The sequence below is a fragment of the Berghia stephanieae genome, chromosome 6 (genome assembly GCF_034508935.2).
Source record: "Berghia stephanieae isolate SIO BIC M18660-M18661 chromosome 6, UCSD_Bste_1.3, whole genome shotgun sequence".
In the NCBI taxonomy this organism is placed as follows: domain Eukaryota; kingdom Metazoa; phylum Mollusca; class Gastropoda; order Nudibranchia; family Aeolidiidae; genus Berghia; species Berghia stephanieae.
The window spans coordinates 49,609,958-49,629,660 of record NC_088365.1 but is presented as its reverse complement, the minus strand read 5'-3'; the positions used below and the strand labels follow the sequence as shown (position 1 = coordinate 49,629,660).

At 34.1% G+C, this 19,703-nt stretch overlaps 2 protein-coding genes across 5 annotated transcripts in view; one reads left to right on the top strand and one right to left on the bottom strand.

The window, feature by feature from the left end:
* The window catches only part of LOC144975196 (actin-related protein 8-like), a 407,315-nt gene that overhangs the window by 185,019 nt on the left and 202,593 nt on the right, over positions 1 to 19,703 (top strand). The gene's annotated exons all lie outside the window — the stretch shown is intronic.
* LOC144975191 (tafazzin-like) lies at positions 6,241 to 19,450 on the bottom strand. 2 transcript variants are annotated; one of them, XM_078919008.1, is made up of 9 exons: positions 19,359 to 19,434; positions 17,408 to 17,654; positions 16,537 to 16,858; positions 11,106 to 11,234; positions 9,326 to 9,544; positions 8,937 to 9,041; positions 8,428 to 8,480; positions 7,476 to 7,553; positions 6,241 to 6,992 (listed from the first exon to the last, which is right to left on the bottom strand). In XM_078919008.1, the coding sequence occupies exons 3-9, from the start codon at positions 16,652 to 16,654 to the stop codon at positions 6,897 to 6,899; spliced, it is 798 nt and encodes a 265-aa protein (XP_078775134.1). In that variant the 5' UTR covers positions 16,655 to 16,858; positions 17,408 to 17,654; positions 19,359 to 19,434; the 3' UTR covers positions 6,241 to 6,896. The 2 variants fall into 2 exon arrangements, with proteins under 2 accessions (XP_078775134.1, XP_078775133.1); XM_078919007.1 differs by lacking the exon at positions 17,408 to 17,654 and having other exon boundaries at positions 19,359 to 19,450.

The following is a 19,703-nucleotide window of genomic DNA, read 5'->3' as shown; positions in this document are numbered from 1 at the left end:
CTAACAAAAATAGTACAAAAATCCCATTCTACCTCATAACAGAAACCAACATGGAAGAGGAAAGCTGGTGAATTGCAGTTAAGATTAGAGAACAAGCTGGTCCATCAACACTTTCAAATCTTTTACTTGTCTTTGAGCAAATGTTGATCAGCGATGCCCTTTGATAAAATAAAAAAAGCCTAAAAATTGTTCTCGTAAATGCCATATATGAAAATATTTTGTAAAAAGCTTTTCTTTCGTCACATTCATTACTATACAAACATTTTTCTCATTCAGATTTCTTTTGTAATAACAAAATTTGACGATTTAAACAATTGCAGAGATAAGAATTTAATACTGTCTTTGTGTATTTACTTCTTTCAAGTAAGAGTTTAAAAAATCAACTTTTATGTGGGATGGGTTTGATGTTTAATGGAAAATCTGGAAAAGGGCCAGTAAGGAGAGAGTTAAATCATAGAAAAGGATACATATCCATCCTTCCCCTTATCCATTGCCTCTAAACAACTGATACTGATAGTTTCATCATTTTAAAAAATCCAACTCCACAATACCAACCAAGGTCAGCCGGAAGATTTCAAAAAGTCGATTTTCTGGCTTTGGCCGGGAAAAAGGGCATCCCCGGTGACACAGTAAGATTTGTTTGGGTTTTTTGGGGTTTTTTTAAAGGGTTTTACGGCTCCTGAAACACATTTAGGTCATATCAGCGCCAGTAAAAAGGAATAAAAATACATAGTAAAAATATTCTAGTATGTACAATAAAAAGGACTTGAGGAAAAAGTAAGTCAAGGGGAATGGTAAAAATAGGCAACAGATGTAGATTCCAAGAGCACACTATCTTTGTACTTAGTTTGGGGTTACCTAAAAGTCTCATCCAGACACCAGCACAAGATCCCAGTAAGAGGAATACAGTCAGATGTTTAGAAATCATGTTTTTAAAAAAAAACAGTTCATAACAGAGATGATTTACGAGGAAAAAAAAATATCATCTCCCAAAACTATAACTATACATTCGACTGTTTCCCTCCCAGCCAAGGACTCCGGCCAGGGTCAGGATAAAACCAATTAATCTCATTCCAAGACAAAGGGAGAAAAAGCAATTGGAAAACAGATACAGGGGGATAAAAGACAAAACAGTACCTCCCTGACCACTATGGGAGGTTGGTAATCCCAACCAGCAGTAAGATTTGGTTGCATGAACGAAAATAAAACTGAACGGAAGAAGTTGCACACAGAAATTTAAAGAATGACATGGCATAAGTGAATTTATTTTCAAAACATCAGTAATTAGGTAAAACAGGAAACACAATCTTATGAAATATTTACTATTATTTACAAATGAATCAATTAAAAAAATATATAAATAATTTCCTTTATTCATCCCAAAGGGGAAATTTGTCTTTAGGGTCTATTCCAATGGAAGACTGGAATTGGAATAACCCTGGCATCAGCCGCAGTTCAGTGCCACAAAATGAGCTAAGACAATGTGACTTGCTCAAGGCCACATAGCGCAGCAGGTAGTCGAACCCAGTACCTTTCGGATAGAAAGCAAAGACTATATTGCTGAACCATGATGACCATGATGACAAGAATCAGCTGACATAATAATAATACAGTTTCAGTTGATTCCATCAATATTTTAGTCTTCTTAATTTACCATTTATTTTGGGTTGAAGGGGGTTCCGATAACTCAATTGTCAACTCAAAAGTAAAGGGGACTGACATGTATCCCCAATTAGTATTAGTCAGATTTTATTTCACTCTTCTGTTCATCCAGAATGTTATGCATTTCTAGGACCTAAATGAAAGAAATTAGTAAAATAATTTTGTTCTTTCTAGAGGGCAACACAAAATTGATACTGTCCATCAACAAAACAGGAAATACGATAAACTTAAGCTCCATGGACGTTTTGGCTTGTTAAGGGTTTTCACAGCGCTTGCAACACATTAAGATCATATCAGAGCCAGTTAAAAAAAGAAGAAAATGTGATAGTAAAAAGTTCTAGAATTACAAGAAAAGGTAAGACAAAGGAGAATTGGTTCAAATAGGAAACAGATGTAGATTCCAAGAGCACACTATCAAAGTCCTTAGTTTGAAATCACCTAAAAGTCTCATCCAGACACAAGCACAGGTCCCAACTGAGAGGGTTACACTCAAATGTTTACAAATCATATAATATGTAAACAAAACAATCCAGTGCATTACAGAGAGATGATTTACAAGACAAAAAATATCATCTCCCAAAACTAACTATAAATTTGACTGTTTCCCTCCCAGCTAAGTTATCTGGTATCCGGCCAGGGCCTGGACAAAACCAAGTAATCTCATGCCAAGACAAAGACAGAAAGCATGTTGGAAAACAGATATAAGGGAATAGAAGACACAGTAAGTGCCTCCCTGCCCACTATGTCGAAATCTCTTTGAAAAACAATTTCAATTAGTTGGACTGAACTTGTGATTTTTAAAAAGAAAGTTGCACCAAACCAATAATTTTATTTTGTGACTTCGCAATCGAGACACTCTGCACATGCGCTTTTCCAGATTTGAGCATATTTTTATCAATAAACTGCACATCTCTCACCATAGTCAATAATGGTATTCATCTGGGTATTTAAGTCAAGCTAAATTGACAATGTTTAGTGATCAGAAGGTGACAATGATAACAACGCTTGAGCCTACATAACTTAGGACTAAATGGATATCATGAGAGTGCTTATCAAAAAAAAAAAGGCTTCTGACAGGAAAATTGAAATGTATGAAATGAAAATCAATTCCAGATGGGTCCTTGGAAGATTAAAAGAGGCATTGTGGAGCAAACTGAGCACAGTGTGTAATTGAGTGTATTTACATATCATAACTCTATATGTGAACATGATGTACAGTCCACTCCGGATAATCGTAACTTTCGGTTAATCACAACATTTTCCTAAGAAACGTAATTAATTTTATATAAAAGTCACTGGTTAATTGAAACAAATAACTTTCGTTAATCACAAAAAAACTTCGACCTCAAAAAGTAGTACATTCAAGAAGGTTGCCATATGGTTTTTGTTTCAATCAAATTTCTCAGTCTGTGGTAGACTGAGAATCGAGAACAATGTTTACAACTGGTTTGAGTATACATCTTTATAGACATTTGGCCCCTGCAAGAAAACAGATGACTCTTGATGACAAACCCAAAGGAAAATGAAGGAATTTACAACAATAAAAAGCACCAAATGAAAAATTATTTTTAAAAAACTAACATTTTAATGAGGCCATAGACAGTCCCAAGCCTGGATAACTCAAAAGGAAAACGTTGCAATAGTGGACAGGGAACTCAATTTTGGTTAATCGCAACATTTAAGCTGAACCCAAGGTGATGCAATTTTCTGGAGTGGACTGTAATTCTAATAAGGGTGTATTCCCATAACACACTGTATGTTAGTGATCATGAACTTGTAAGAGAGGCAAAGATGGCTTGGTGGACAATGATATGTCGATCCACAGATGTTAATGCTACTGACAAAAGGTTGAAGAACTTAAGGCCAGAGCACCTTAACCATTTGATGAAATAAGTAATAGTAGAACACTGGTTAGACAGAGTTACAAAACATCAATCAAAAACCTCTAAAACTGTATGACTTCATACTAAGAATCCCCGTTTGGGAATCCCTAACACATTCATGATACTATACTTATTCACTATAACAATGATTCAGATGTAAAACCATTCACATCAACAACAAATAATTTTTTAATTGATCTTTTATATAGCGCAATATCCACTTAACATGCTCAAAGTGCTTTACATTGAGTCCCTGACCAACAACAACACTTAACACATATATGTAGGACAAGCCTGTTAGGCGATATTACAATTTTTTTGGACAGTAACAGAGACCACGCTTTTAATGACCAGTTACTCATTTTACACCTGAGTACAGTGAGACAATGTGAGTAAAGAGCCTTTTCTAAGGTCTCCTATGCTCCGAGCGAGGATTGAAACCAGGACCTTTCGATCCAAAAGAGAGTGTCATACCACTAGACCACATAGCACAAAGCCCACTTCATCATGTGTCCAATAAATTCATGCTTATATATGGCAATTGATAAATAAATCTGAATAGCAACCAAATACCCAAAGAGTTTTCTTTCCTCAACAGTTTTATGCATGTTGCTATAAATCACAATTTTTTTTTTTTTTGTTCTTCAAATCCCTCATATAATTTTCACTTGAGAATATGCATGTATTCCTCGTCCATACTCGGACAAAATATCTAAGATGAGGAATCAATGAGGAATACGTGAAATTAGTACAAAGAAAATAGGGAAATTTATAAATTTCAGATATTAAGATTTGTACGAGGAATCCATGAAAACGTGAAATAAGAGGACGAGGAATACGTACTGAACTGTATTCCTTTATCTAACTCTAAAATGTTACTAGATGACAATATTAAATACACATATGTATGACCAGTACTGAGAAATGCAACATTTTAACATATTTTTTTCAAGTTTCTGATATAATTTTTCCATTGTTGAACTCTAAAAAATTACATAGTGGCTATGCTAAACACTGATAAAAAAAAAGGTCAATAGCGAGAGAATTTACAGGATAAAATTTAAAAGCTAGAACAGGGTGTGTCTAAGCAGAGTTTTCTTTGGTTTATTAGAGAAATTTGTCGTCTGTTTGAATGTAAATCTCTTTAAGAACCCCCCCCCCCCCCACCCCTACACTCAACACTTATTCCTTACACTACAAGACATCCATACATCTGAGACTCAATTGACAACTACCAACAGCTTCTGAAAAAATCAAATTTTGTTTCATGGCACGAGACTGAGGTACTACAGCTGGTTGCTGATTCGTTTAAGTATTGGAGAAAGAAATAAAAGGAGAAGAATAGATATGGATCTTCAATGGTTCAAAGAGAGATATGAAAATATCAAATATGTTTCAGTATTCCTCCATGATTATAATCTCGTTCAATATGCTATTATTCATAAGCTGCCTATGATTTAGAATTTGATTATCATTATATGTACACCTTTGATCAAGTTGTTTAATATCATTTTATCCAATTTTCGAATCATAAGATACTTCAGTAGAATCTTGGTCATCTATCATCAGATAAAACTGTCACTGTCTTTAACTCACAGCTGCCGTCAACAACAAGTCTATGACAATAATATGTGTCAGTGCATGACATAATCAGTTGGAAGGTGAAAATTTTGGATTTCATTTTTTTGCATTTTCTGAAGGAATATGCTCACCAGAGCATTATAAATCGGGTGATTTTTTATGAAGATACGGTCTGATGTATGGGAAAAGCATCCAGCTACTTTTCTCAAATTTCATACTTTTTCATCTTGACTCGTTGTAAAAAATATTTGGAAGTGAAATTAGGCTTTGATATTTCCAGAAGGTGCACAAAAAGAGTTGATTTAATCGTTTGTGACAAGAGCTCATTTTGGATAAAAATTGACCTTCTAACTGAACGTGGCAATATCTCCGTTCAAATGTTTTCACCATCCAACTGATTATGTCACTCACTGTAACATATGTTCAAGCCTCTACCAGCGTTGCCAATTCAGGGGGCACAAATTTAATGAACTGATATGAAAACACATCAACTGCCTCCTATTTGAATACTGGACTCCAGTAAATGGACATCAATTATTTACAAACTTTTCAATAATACATGACATGACATTCCAGTTAACTCTCTCCTTACCAGCCATTTTCAGGATTTTCCCCAAAACGTCACACTCAGCTAACACAAAAATATATTTTTTATCACTCAAACACAATAGCAGTAAAGTTCTTGCCATACATAATTTATTTAACAAAACATGCTCTACAACACACTATTCATTTTCTTTAAATTTTATGATGTACAAATGAAATTTGAATAAGAAATATGTTGGTTGTATCGTAACGGATGTGACGATTTTCCTATAGTTGGTAAGGAGAGGGTTAAGGTCAAGTGTGATTTAACTTTCATAGGTTTGTATCTTGGGGCTCACCGGATGAAGGTTCGCTATCTAATCGGCTCACCTACCATAAGCTTTTGACTTCAGCTTGCCCAGTGATTGGAAAATGAACTGAAGCTTTTTTAATTTACTGAAGAATTCCATAAATGTAGGGAAAATCGGCCCCCCTGCTCCACTCTTTCAAAGTGTGTATCTATATATATATATATATATATATATATATATATATATATATATATATATATATATATATGACTCATCCCCTCAAAACAGTATTGTGTTAAGGTGAAACAGGCCCAAAAAAGGTATTTTAGATTTAAAATGACCAGATATGTAAATTTCAGGTATTAATCACATTAAGAAGCAATATTAATACTTCTCAACAAAACACACAAACTTAACCTAAAACTTATTTTTGTGAATATGAATTCAATGTTTGATATATAAATTGCCCCCAACCTAATGCCGTTTTGAGACGGTGGATCCTATATATGGTAAAAATTTTAAACTTTCAGAGTAGAACAAGCTGTCAATGAACATGTGTCTCATTGAAGCTTTTTTTACTCTTCTTTTACATGGAAGGCAGACCTGCCTACTATTACAAAAAAAATTTGTATAATTACGAAATCTTGGCTCCAAATTCAGAGCTTCACAAGCATCTCTAACTCGTTAAAACTAATTGAAAATTAACGTTGATGCCAGACAACATAATTATAAGAATCTTGAAGTGTTATCTAACCCTTGTGCGAGTAAAATGTTGATTTTTTGAAGTTAGTTATAGTGACTTGGATTTTTACCTCCTAAATATTACGAATTTTTAAATTTTCAAGTAGGCAGGTCTCATGTAAGGTCAGGTCACCTTATTAATAGGGATTTATAATAAATAAAATGTTTTAATACACTATCAAACGCTTCCTTGTCACTGATCCTTTCCATTATGCAAAGCCTCTGCGTTTCTCTTTAATACTTTAAATTCATCTTCAATTCTGTCAGTTAAAAACTTTCTCATTTCTCTCTGCAAGATAGATCAAAGAATGAAAAATTAGGATGGGATACTATGAATTAGTCTAAAGGATAATTTTGAAATTTATCAAATTGATTAATGATGATTTTTTTTAATACATCGAAAGCAAACCATAAAAAACATAAGCAAAAGTGATGAAGAAAAAAAAATTGAAGAATTTCTATTCAACACTGTCATGAACTTTATACAGGAATTTTAAAATATTTTTAATAATAATAATTTTGAAAATAAAACAGGCAAAAACTTGAGAATTGTAACAGAGAGAGAGAGAGAGAGAGAGAGAGAGAGAGAGAGAGAGAGAGAGAGAGAGAAAAGAGAGGGAGGGAGAGAGAGAGAGGGGAGGGAGAGAAAGAGAGAGACAGAGACTGAGAGAGAGAGAGAGAGAGAGAGAGAGAGAGAGAGAGAGAGAAAGAGAGAGAGAGAGACAGAGAGAGAGAGAGAGAGAGAGCAAATATGTTGCTATCTATTACTTACAGGTGTTCTTCTTGATGACTTTAGACTTCGTACTTCCTCTGTGAAGTCAATGGGCTGTCCTATCAAGACAGTGACTCTCTAGAAGGGAAGGAGAAATTGGTCTATTAAATGTATATTAGATTCCATTTGATAGTGATATTGGACATTTCTTATAAATCACAAATTTGATGTTTTAAATGTAGTCCTACTCGGGTATAACAATTTTCAGGGGAGGACTGAGAGTAAGTTTTTAATAAATCGTCAGTGGCTGAGCGTTTAAGTATCTCATATCAAATTCAAAAAAGATCAAGCACGGTCAGTGACAGGGTGAAAAATAATGGTCTCAAATCTCTAGTCACAAAGTAGTTTTACCCTATTCGACTCAGGTATGAATGTGTTCCTGACTATAGGCATTGATAAATATTGTGAGTGCTGAAAAAGACGCCAATCAGCTAGATTGAAATGCATGAATTAGAAATATGATTCCAAATAGTCTGGAAAGGGAGTAAATGAAAAATTGTGAAAGTGAAAGGGCATTGAGCATACAAAAAGTTTTAAAATGTGCTGTATTATCATTGTTTATCTATCTCATATCTGAGGTCTCGCTCCTGTGCAAGGCAATGTTGGAAAAGGAGGAATATTTATTGTCTTCATAAAATCAGCACTCTTTCTGAATCCACTTTCCTGAATCTGTACTTGTGGTTTCATGCACTCTTGCAACCACAACACAGTTGTAAATTTTTTTTCTATTATCCTTAGCAACGCCCCAGATTTGAAAAATAAATTAATTAATTAAATACACCTAAAATTTAGAGAAGTTCTATTTTATTTATTTATTTTCTGAGCATGTTTGGATATAGAAAACTACAAAAATCGTTGTTCTAAACCTTTCTTTTTTTTAAAATAAGTTAACAGTTATGTGTTCCTAAACCTTTAAAAAGGCGGGAGAAAAAAGAAACCAAAAAATACAAACCTTTCCAGTCAAAGGAATGTATGGCCTTTTATTTGGCAAGATATTGTCCATGCCTAGAAGAAGATGAAAAAAAAAATCATGTATTGAAATCAAAAAGATAAATATTTATTGTTTAAACTTCCATATTTAGAAACTAATATTAATAAATGACATTTGTATAGGCCTTACACCAATTCAACAGGCTCTAGGCGTTTTACATCCATAATATAAATAAATAAATACAATCAAAAATATAAAATATGACTGTAGTAAAATGATTTTCTGGTAATAGCTTATATAAAATTTCGAATGTTAAAAAGGACTGGTGCCCTTGTAATTAAAGTAATTAATATTGCCATTATATTTTAATATTACTATTATCATTATTATTATTATTATTATTATTATTATTATTATTATTAAGAATATTACTATGATAATCATCATCATAATGATTTAAAGTTCCTCATCAAAATTATTGTCTTGATTGTTTTAGGGAGACAGTCAACAAATGTATCGATAAAACTTACCAACGTGCCATATGGGCAAAACAATTGGAGTTGTTTTACAGTCAGCTATAAGCCTCCCAACTCCCCATTTTAGCCTCATAAACTCATTGGTGACGTTGATTTTTCCTTGAGAGTAAATAGTAAAAACAAAAAAAAAAAGGAATCAAAATACAGTTCCCTTCTTTTCCCATTCTACTGGGTAAATTGTATTTCAAATTAAAAAAAAAAATTTTTTTAAAGAAGAAAGAAGTAATGACAAGAAAACAAACAAAAATAAAAACAAAAACAAGTTTACGTACTAGAACTTATATATAGGCAAACAATGTTTATTTGCTTTTGTGTAGGATTATCATTAAATAACAGCCATATTGAGACTCTATTCATCCAACAAGGCTCTGTATTATGAATACCTTCGGGAAAAATAAAACACCATTTCCCCAGATCCAGCTGTTCTACCATGAAGTCCATTCCTTTCTGGTAGACGCCGTCGCCTCTTACAATGGGGAAAACTTTACCCAGGGAGAAAAATACATTCCAAAAGTACCTCTTGCCAAAAGCAACATCATTCGCTGCTGATGTCCATACAAAAGAATCCCAATTGAAGGCCTGCCGCAATTTCAACAACCTGCCTGATGGGATATTTAAACAAAGAGTCAAAAAATTAATCAAATTTCGATCTCTGATCTTTAAAAACAAAAATATTAAAGATCATCTAAATTTTCTGTCTAAAAAATCATGAAAAAATCCATCTTTATGCATTTTAAAAAGAAATTGAGGATTTAAAATTTTAATATACTCTATTTGTTTACCCAATCTAATTGCATAATTAACCCAATCAAAATCTTTCATTCTTGTCATGTGTGCATTGCTCATATTAACATTTTTAAAAAAAATTACCACTATGTCTTCACAAGGATAGTGCGTTGGAGCAATAATTGAAACTGGCAACAAAAATTTACCCAAAAAAGCAAGTTACACAAGTCGGTGCAAGTAAAATAAAATAAGAGAGAGAAAGAAAAAATAAAAGAAAGTAAAAGAGAAGTGAATCAGCAGTTTTTGGATTCAAACTACCACTCACTGTCAGATAAGTTTAAAGAAAAGGACATACACAATTAAACTATGAACTCCAAAACAACGTCATTGCAGGGTGTCCAACTTTTCAGAAACTGAATTAGGGAAAATTTTTGGTTACCGCACAATAATGTTAAGCGTGAAGTAATACACAGCCTAATACTAATTTAATACTTTACAAAGAATGAAAATGAAAACAGACATTAAGTTGACATACCTGTAAACCTTGGAAGTGAAAGGGGTAACTTTTGACATATGTATCCTCTATCCAAGCTTAGGAGGTGCATTATGCCCTCTATTGAATTTGGTGCAGAAGTCACAGCCTCTATTCTATTAATAAATATGACTTGACAATTTAAAACTAAATAACTACACACACATTGAGACCACAGCATCACTACAATACTCTTTACACTATGTACATGATAACCGGCTTTGTTTACTGCTATTATTTGCCTTCTGAATGCAAGCTATCCATGGTGGATCTCTTGCATTTTTGCAAGAACTTGTCAGTCAATTGGACAGGTGGCATGCTTGATGAGGAGACCCTAACTTTCGTACAGATTTTCATTCGCAATTCTTCTTTTTTTACTATGGTTTTTTTTTCGGGAAAAAAAACGCAGTTTCGGGACATCTTGAACGGTGGATCCATTTAGGGAATTTCCCGAAATAATCGGGAAGGTTGGCCACTCTGTCATTGCCTAATTATGTTCATTATCAATATTCTGGTGCAGGTCCATATATGACTTCCACACGGTCATATGACGACTGACATTTTGATTTTTTTTTTTTAATTACAAAATTAAATTATCAACTGCAAGACCAATTTTTGATATATGTATATATATACAAAATTGGTCTTGATATATGTATCGCCCATAACACTTTTTAATAACAAATAAATTTTAAATAAAGAATAAAAAGAAAGAAAAAGTCACCCCAACTAGCATGTCCTAATTCTTTTTTTCTCATTGCTCTATATAAACTTCTCCTTGATTACAATAATTGTAAATATAATTCATATTTTAATAATAATGTATTCAGGGCTGCTCCTCCCTTATTATTATCGTATCTAAACAAAACAAAAAAAAATGAAGACAGTCTATCCTTGACACATACTCATCATTAGAGGGTCATCAATACAGCTGGAATGGTTACTGACTGTAATGAGACCTCGACTGCTAGGTCTCTTCTCTACGGATTTCATGAATGCCTCTTTATTGTATACATTTATCTTGTTCAAACACTCTGAAATAGACATGGGCAGAATATAAGCTGCAGTGTGATAAATAAAATCTACAAATATGAGCATTTGTATATAGTGCAAAATCCACTAAAATGCTTAAAGTGGTTTACAAGGGATCACTAGCCAACAGCAATGCTTAACATGTAGAATGAAACATGGTGCCTGTTTGGCGATATTACAATTTCTTGTTTTCGCTGTTAACGGCCAGGTACTCATTTTACATCTGAGTATGGTCAGAGATTATGAGTAAAGAGAGCCTTTTCCGAGGCCATCGTCATTGATGTCAGGTCTGAGACTTTGTTCAAAATTGAGAAGACCATCACAGGAGATTGCTCTTGTTATTTTATTTTTTATTTCTCTGTCTGAGACTTATGACATCTGCTGTATTTCCCATTAGAAGCACACAAGCTGATGAGAACAATTAATTGTGCATTTGATTTCAGCCCCTGTACAAACATGCTCTGATCTTACTCTAGGACGATCTCATATCTAACTGTATTCACTAAGAAAGCAGTAATAACAACATAGCGGCCAACTATTCAAAGAGCTAAAACAGGACACCCTAACCAACAATACCATCATGACCCTAAAAACGCGGTATATAAGGCGGAAAACACAATAATGACAGGAAAAGCATTTTCTGCATGGGCAACACAATAGATCAAAATCTAATTGAGATTTGGTGATTATAGTTGCTGTTTTTGATAGATCAACTCATCCTGGAGCTGTGGTAGCAAAATGGTGGCAAAATTTTGCTCCTTTATGCCCGATAGTGGCGTTTTGAAGACACGAAGGTTTTACTTTCGTTTTTAGAATGGATCAATTGAGGTAAGTGAATCAACAGTTTCCATTTAAAGTTAACTTTATGTTTTGTTTTTAACAAAAGTTAGATGTATTAACTACAGTTTGTATGATTCAAAAATTTAAAAAAAAATTTCTGTCTTTGTTTAGAAGATATTTCCTGCATATTTATCTGTATGTGCAGAGCAGAGTGTGTGATTGGTAAAAGAGGATCCTCCAGACATCTATTCCTGGTTATTGTTATTCGTTTTGACAATATAATTGAAAACAAGGACCTTTTTTTTTTCAAATTTGAAATGAAAGTTTAAAATATTACAAAAAATATTTTTTCGTTATTTGTCTCATGTAATTATCCCCCTTGTTGTATAATAAAGTTAGTTTCGATACAAAGTACAAAAAATATTCTGTTTGTTATTTAATAATAATAATATAATAATAATAATAATAATAATAATAATAATAATAATACTTTATTGCATCCCAAAAAGGAAATTTTTTGTACAGACGTGTTATAATTTACACATAAGATAAAAATACAATGGAAATAGGATGTATATATATAAAAAAGGAGCAGCTCTATAACCAGAGCTGCGCTTTATAATATGAATAATTTCAACACTGTAAAATAGTTAAAACTGTCACTATAAATTGAAAATTGAAAAGATTGCAAAACAAATAAATTAATAAATTAATATTTATATTTTTAAAAAGTAAAAATGAGAAATAATTATATAAAATGATTATTGCTTGTTGTTATAAAGCCTAATACTGGACGGCAGAAAAGATTTTCGGTTTCTCTCTGTTTTCGTTGAAATAGAGAAAGGGCGACCACTTCTTTCTGACATAATAATTGATGGTCTTAGTGGATGATACTGGTCATTTAATATTTTAGTTATTTTATTTATACAAAATTTCTCGTATAAAAGATCTACATCGTCAACATCATTTATATAGCGTTTAATGGATTTTTTAATATTTGAATTTATTTTGTTCCTTTCCACTGCTAAGCAATTGCCTCCCCAAGCTGTTATACAAAATGACAAAACACTTTCGATTACTGCTCTATAAAATAATGTGCAGAGGGTTTTATCTATTCTAAACTGAGAGAGTTTCGATAAAAAATATGTACGTCTGCACATCTTATGCCTAATTATTTTCAAGTGTTCATCCCACTTGAGCCTGTCATCAATCGTTACACCAAGGTATTTGTAGTGAGGAACTCGCTGGACGAATTGGTCCTTTAATTTTAACGGTTCTATCGGTTCCTTCACTCTCCTAAAGTCAATCACTAGCTCCTTTGTCTTGCTTATGTTAAGCTCTAGGTGGTGGGCATCACACCAAGACACAAATCTATCAATTTCTTGCCTATAAGCCACTTCGTTGCCATTTGTTATGAGGCCTTGAAGAGCGGTGTCATCTGCAAACTTTATTAAAGGTACACTCAGGTTTTGACTTCTACAGTCATTCGTGTATATTGTGAATAATACAGGAGACAATACACAACCTTGAGGAGCGCCAGTATTTGTAGTTATACAGGAAGATTTGTTTTGCCCTAATTGAACATATTGTGCTCTCTCCGTAAGAAATTCGAGCACCCAAGCAATTATATACTTGTTTAAATTCAGACTAGTCAATTTTTGAACAACCAACTGAGGTTGCATTGTATTGAACGCTGAAGAAAAATCTGCAAAAAGCAATCTGCAATAGCTCCTAGCGTGATCTAGATGCCTGTAGATGTTGTTTGTAAACAGCAAAATGGCATCCTCTACGCCACGTCCTGGTTTGTAAGCAAATTGATGACTATCACTCAATGGCATAAACTGATTCCTAATTTTAACAAGAACAAGTTTTTCTAAAGATTTCATGACTATTGAAGTCAGTGCAACAGGTCTGAGATCGTTCATAGTTTCAAGTTTTTCTTTTTTTGGAACAGGAATAATTTTCGAAGTTTTCCAAATTTCAGGGATTGAAACGCATTGGAGGGACCAGTTAAAAATATGTGTATAAATGGGGGAAAGCTGGTGGGCACATTCTTTTAATAGTTTTCCTTTCAATCCATCCGGCCCAGCAGCCTTCCTCTCGTTTAGTTTCGAAAATACGAATCTCGTTTCTTCTTCACTGACCTCAACAGCCATTTCATCTTCCAAAGCTCTGTCTAATTTATGTTTTTCATTTTCAATATCAAATTTGTTTGCTGTGTCGAAACGTGAATAAAATTTATTTAAAGTTTCAATGTCGATATCTTCTGATATAATCGTGGGCTTTGGATTATAGTTCACAGCGGTTTTAAGCCCCCGCCACGTGTCCCGTATATCCCCAGAAGAAAAGCATTTTTCAATTTTATTTTTGTACTTGTCTCTACAACTAGATATTACCCTCTTTATCTCTTTTTGTTTTGTTTTCAGATCTTTTTTGTTTCCACTAGTATAGAGAGTTTTCTTTTGGTTCAATAAAAGTTTTAGATCTTTTGTTATCCAAGGCTTGTTGTTAGGATAATATTTTATTTCTTTTTTACAAGACACTAGCTGTTCACAGAATTTTAAATACTCACTCACACAGTCATTCAGCTCATCCACACTATCACATGATTCGATAAAAACATTCCAGTCAGTGCATTCAAAACAACCACGCAAATCTTCACACACACTTCCGTTCCAGATCTGTACACTTTTCTTTACTGGTTTTACACGTTTAAAAACAGGGCGGTAGGTGGGGAGTAGCAAGAGCATGCAGTGGTCAGATAAACCTAATGGGGCACGGGATAAACATTTATAACTATTTTTAATATTACACAGGAATAAATCTAATGTTTTTTTGTCCCTTGTCTCGCAGTCCACGTATTGATGAAGTCCCGGGAGAGTAAAATCGTTACATTGGTTAAAATCGCCAGTGACCATCAATACGGCATCGGGTGACTTAATTTGAATGTCCTGTATTTCTTTCCTCAAAATATTTTTCGCTGTGGTGTTGTCTGATGATGGTGGAATGTAGACGTTGATGATGATGACATGAGTATATTCCCGGGGTAGGTAATATGGTCGTGACGAAACAGTAATAAATTCAATATAATCGTCACAATACATTTTCTTTATCTGACAGTTATTGGGGTGGCACCATTTGTTGTTAATATATGTGCACACCCCACCCCCAGTTCGTTTATTTACATTAGTCCGATCTCCTCGAAATAGTGAATATTGTTCAATATTAAAACATGATGATGGTATGTGAGGAGATAGCCAAGTCTCTGTTAACGCTATTATGGAGGCTTGACGATAGTCACTATTAAAACGACACAGTGAAAACAGTTCATCAATTTTATTTTTCAGTGATCTTACATTACCTGTCACTACACAGGGTAAAAATGGACGAAAAGGCCGTCGGTTAAATTTTGTTTCTATTCCTCCCTTTCTCCCCCTCTTTCTTACTTTAATAAACGATGTGTCAATAGTGGGTGGTGGGGGTGACACGGGTTGGAGGGATCGGAGAGTCTCTGGAGTATAAGTTATCGATAGGCTTATTTTGGCAGTAAAATCACAGGCTAAAACACCATTTATGCTTATAAATATACTAATAAATATAAAAATCAGGAACAATATATACTTCACATCCATTTTGAATAAAAATTAGGCTTAAATTCCGACGATTGAATGATAAATGAATAAAAATATGTGTAGAAAATAGGTAAATATTCACAACACGTCTGTTGTCGCCGGAATTGGACCTGTGCACATGTATTTTGAGTCATTTGTCAATTCAGATTGTTAACATTTCTTTTCATTTTGCATTTCCATGTAAATCAGGGTCACCATTGATTGACCTACGTTTTAAAGTTACATAATTGTCTCCTGCTCATAATTTTTACAAATTCTGAATCCTCATATTTCAAGCTTTAAAATGATATATGACACTTATTTGTAGATAAAAGATGAAAATTGACAAAAATGGGCCTGTCAAAGTAGATGATTTCAGATCTAGTCTGTTTTCCGCCATAATATAATCTAGATGTAGTGCTTTCTGTGTTCCTTGTTTTATTTTGCTAGTGAAAAAAGCATAATCTTCTGATATGCAAGCGTCATGTGCATACAGTACATATAAACAGTCCGATCTTTTTTATATTATCTTAAAACTTTGCTCCTCTGTGCCAAATTTTGATCAAGACAGTTGGCTGCTATGCAACAATGTATATCAGGTTTCAATGAAACTCAAATATCTAGCACTATTACTACTCTCTTGTTGAAAAACACTTAGGTTTGTAATTATAACCAGATAAATGATGAGAGAAAACGTGGTTTGAAAGAAATTCAGTTGTTATATTTAAGGATTAAATTCAATCTCGTTATAATTATTTAAAAAAAGACAGTCTTTAACATCAACATCATAAGGTCCAAAGTTATAGTTATAGTGAGTATTTTGCAAGAAGAAGATGATGATGATGATGATGAAGGGGAGGAGGAGGAGGAGAAAGATTGAATATATATATATATAGATCTATACTATACATACGTATCCAAAACTTGCTTGTTAGGTAAACGCTGGCAATGACAAGTCGAGAACTCAAGGCCCAACCCCAGGTCATCTTCCCTTTGGCAGGGATAAGCCACTGGCCTTCCTTCAAAGGCATCTCTCACTATTACTTTCACCCTTCAACTTTTCCCCGCCAAATTGTATTGAGATGATACTAAAGCAGCTGGAGACTACAAAAAAGTGGTCAATACTCCGTGGCAATTTCTCTAAACCATCAGGTAAAACTGCAGAATAATCAGGATCCTATGGATGCAGTACGGCTTTGCAAAAGGTTTACATCAAAATTAATTTTTGGGGAATTCTGTGGAAAGAGAGAAAGGGAAATATTCCAAGGTATGAGAGATGACTAAAGTCTTTAGACACAAAGTAAATCCTGGGATCAACTAGCACCTCTAAAATTTGGGCAAGCTGAAACATACCAGTTTAAGTGTAAGTCACTTGCCTTTGAATCAGGAGAGATCAATATTATTTTTTTCCTTGTGCTTAAATGGACTGTCCTAATGTGATAGAGGTATTGCCTTTCATCCCCCCCCCCCCCTTACCCCTTACAGTAAAAAAAAAGAAAAAGGCTTATATTTTTCAAATGTCTAAAATTTTGAGGAATGGCAAATAAAAAGAGAAGAATACGAGAAGTCAAGAAAGTTTGAGTTAACTTCTTCATACCTCACGTCATCAGCAAACTTAACACCTGTGAAACTGTGGTAATTAAAATTACTGTCTTGATCAATGATTGTTATGATTATAAGACTACATCTGGTGACAGTCAGAGCCCTCCCTTCCCTTAGTCTGCTTCCTGTATTTTGACATTTTTCAAAATCATGACTTGTTTGGCATTTTGTACAAAATTTACCTGGCAAGGTGTCTGTGGAAAATGGCCTGTGATTCTGTGGTTATTCAACAAGTCATAGGTAAAAGAGGCTTTTCTGTTTGTGTGGTCCGTGTGGTTTTGTGGTATGAGATTCGACTTTGGATCGGAAGGTCCTGGGTGCAAGTCCCGCTCTGAACAGTGCATAGTTAAGTCTTGGAAAAGGCTTTTTACTCACATTATCTCACTGTATTCAAGTGTAAAATGAGTACTTGGCCGTTATCAGCTTTGTCTATTTGAAAAAAAATTGTAATATCACCAAACATCGTCATGTCTTGTAAGTGTTGAAGTTGGCTACCTTACTTGGGACCCCTTCCTTAACACTTTAATCATGTTTAGTGGTAATTCTGGTACTTTCGTAAAAAAGTGATCCCTGATGAGCGGAATAATTTTACCAATGTTTTGACTAGCAACCAGGTTCCTACATTGGATTTTTTTCAGAACTTCTCTCCAAGACTTTGGGAAGTTTTTTAGTTTCAATAACATATAATCCGGAAGGGGGTAGGGGTGGATTACTAATCCTGAGTTTCTGAGAGTCATATTTTCACTTTGTTAATTTATCACAACATTATGTATTTCTATTGTGATGGCAATGTCCCAACGTGTACATATTCGCAGGTCTGGTAATCCAACACAATTATTAATTATGGGCTTAATTAACTTGATTTATCATGACAATACTGTGTCAATACTTTGTGGTGATTTGAAAGTATATTCATTACAACAAGGAACAACAATGAATCCTTAACAATTTGAGTGGTTAGACCTGAAAATATGTGCATGCCGCGATGTACATCATATCAGCCCATCATTAACTTTGAAACCGAGGGTACACATTATTTATTACGGACTGACTATTTTCACCTTACGGTGATAATAGCCTGACAGACTATTTTCACCGTATGTATTAGCCAATCAGAAGCCAGGATACTAACTGTGACGTATGAGTCTCAGCATCCAGACCATTAGAATTCGACCCGACATCATTTTCTTCCTGCGTGCAGACGAGTTAAAAAGAAAAAGAAAAAGTTTGCAGAGAACAAGGGAGGCCTCCTGAAAGCTCCTCGTTATAGCATTTCTTTCAATTTGTATTTTCACTTGGACCTTTTGTCAGACGTTTATTTATTCAATTCGTCATCATATATAGAACAAACCTTGATAGATTTGTGAAAGTTAAAAATTTCCTAATTTGACCATTGTTTTGATTCTCGGCCACCATTTTGATTTGTGAGGTACTGAAAGCCAGTGCAAAGCAGTCCTAGGGTTGTTTTTTTTTCTATTAGGGATAGCTAGAGGTCGTTTGTTTTTCCTATTAGGGGTAGTTAAAGGTTGTATTTTTCTTAGGAGCGAATATTTGGCACAGTGAGCTTTCAGAAGGCCTCCCAAAGCTATAATAATACAGGCGGGTGGCGGATTCAGAATAAGTTACGGTTACCGATGAAGCTTTCCAATTTCGTGGCAGCGATGGGTTCTCGAACCCGCGATCTTTCTGGCTCTACTGTATGAGTATGAGCTATTCACAACTCGAGAAAGAGTGATTTCAATCTTCTATGTCTATCTTGAGCCGCTACCCCCGACTTCTTGAGGTCATGGGTTCAACACAGACAAACGCCACAAAGTTTGTTAGCTACCCAGATACCATTATCACCGTACGGTGAAAATAGTGTGTCAGGCGATTTTCACCGTACGGTGAAAATAGTGTGTCAGGCGATTTTCACCGTACGGTGAATATCGTCCACCGGTGAAAATAGTCTCCCACACACGGTCAGGCTATTATCACCGTACGATGAAATAGCGGCTTCCTATTTATTATTATTATTATTATTACTATTCTTCTTCTTCTTAAATGAAAGCTCAGGAATATGAAAGCGCTACTTCGTCACAATGTCTAGAAATTTAAAGTAAACAATTCCAGCAATTAACACGCATCTTATACCATTCCCTTGATGTCATCAGTTAAGTAAAGGTCCTAGAGATATTATAGATACTAAGGTTAAGCCTTTTTCGGAGACCGAAAGTAAAAGTGAAAGTCCAGCAGACTAAAAATGGATTTGCTGTTAACTTTTTCCATTCTATTCTTTCTTATTGATTTTCATATTAGCGATTGGTATAATAGTCAAAACCTTATTGAGTAACAAAAGCTTATTTTGTAATTAAGAATAGAATCATATTATCAACTGAATTATTTATTTCTAATTTATTATTTCGTGTTTTTTAATCCGATCCAACAAATTAGAATGTTAGCCAAAGTTACCACCGGAAGTTGTTGTTGAGGAGCTCC

What these genes read in the sequence shown, in the direction of transcription:
- LOC144975191 (XM_078919007.1), bottom strand. Translation starts at nt 16,654, where the DNA reads ATGCCTTTGAAGGAAGGCCAGTGGCTTATCCCTGCCAAAGGGAAGATG. An exon ending in TGATGACCCTCTAATGATGA is followed by an intron (nt 9,545 to 11,105) that starts GTATGTGTCAAG and finishes ATATCCCATCAG; the next exon opens with GCAGGTTGTTGAAATTGCGG. An exon ending in AGTCATCAAGAAGAACACCT is followed by an intron (nt 6,993 to 7,475) that starts GTAAGTAATAGA and finishes TCTATCTTGCAG; the next exon opens with AGAGAAATGAGAAAGTTTTT.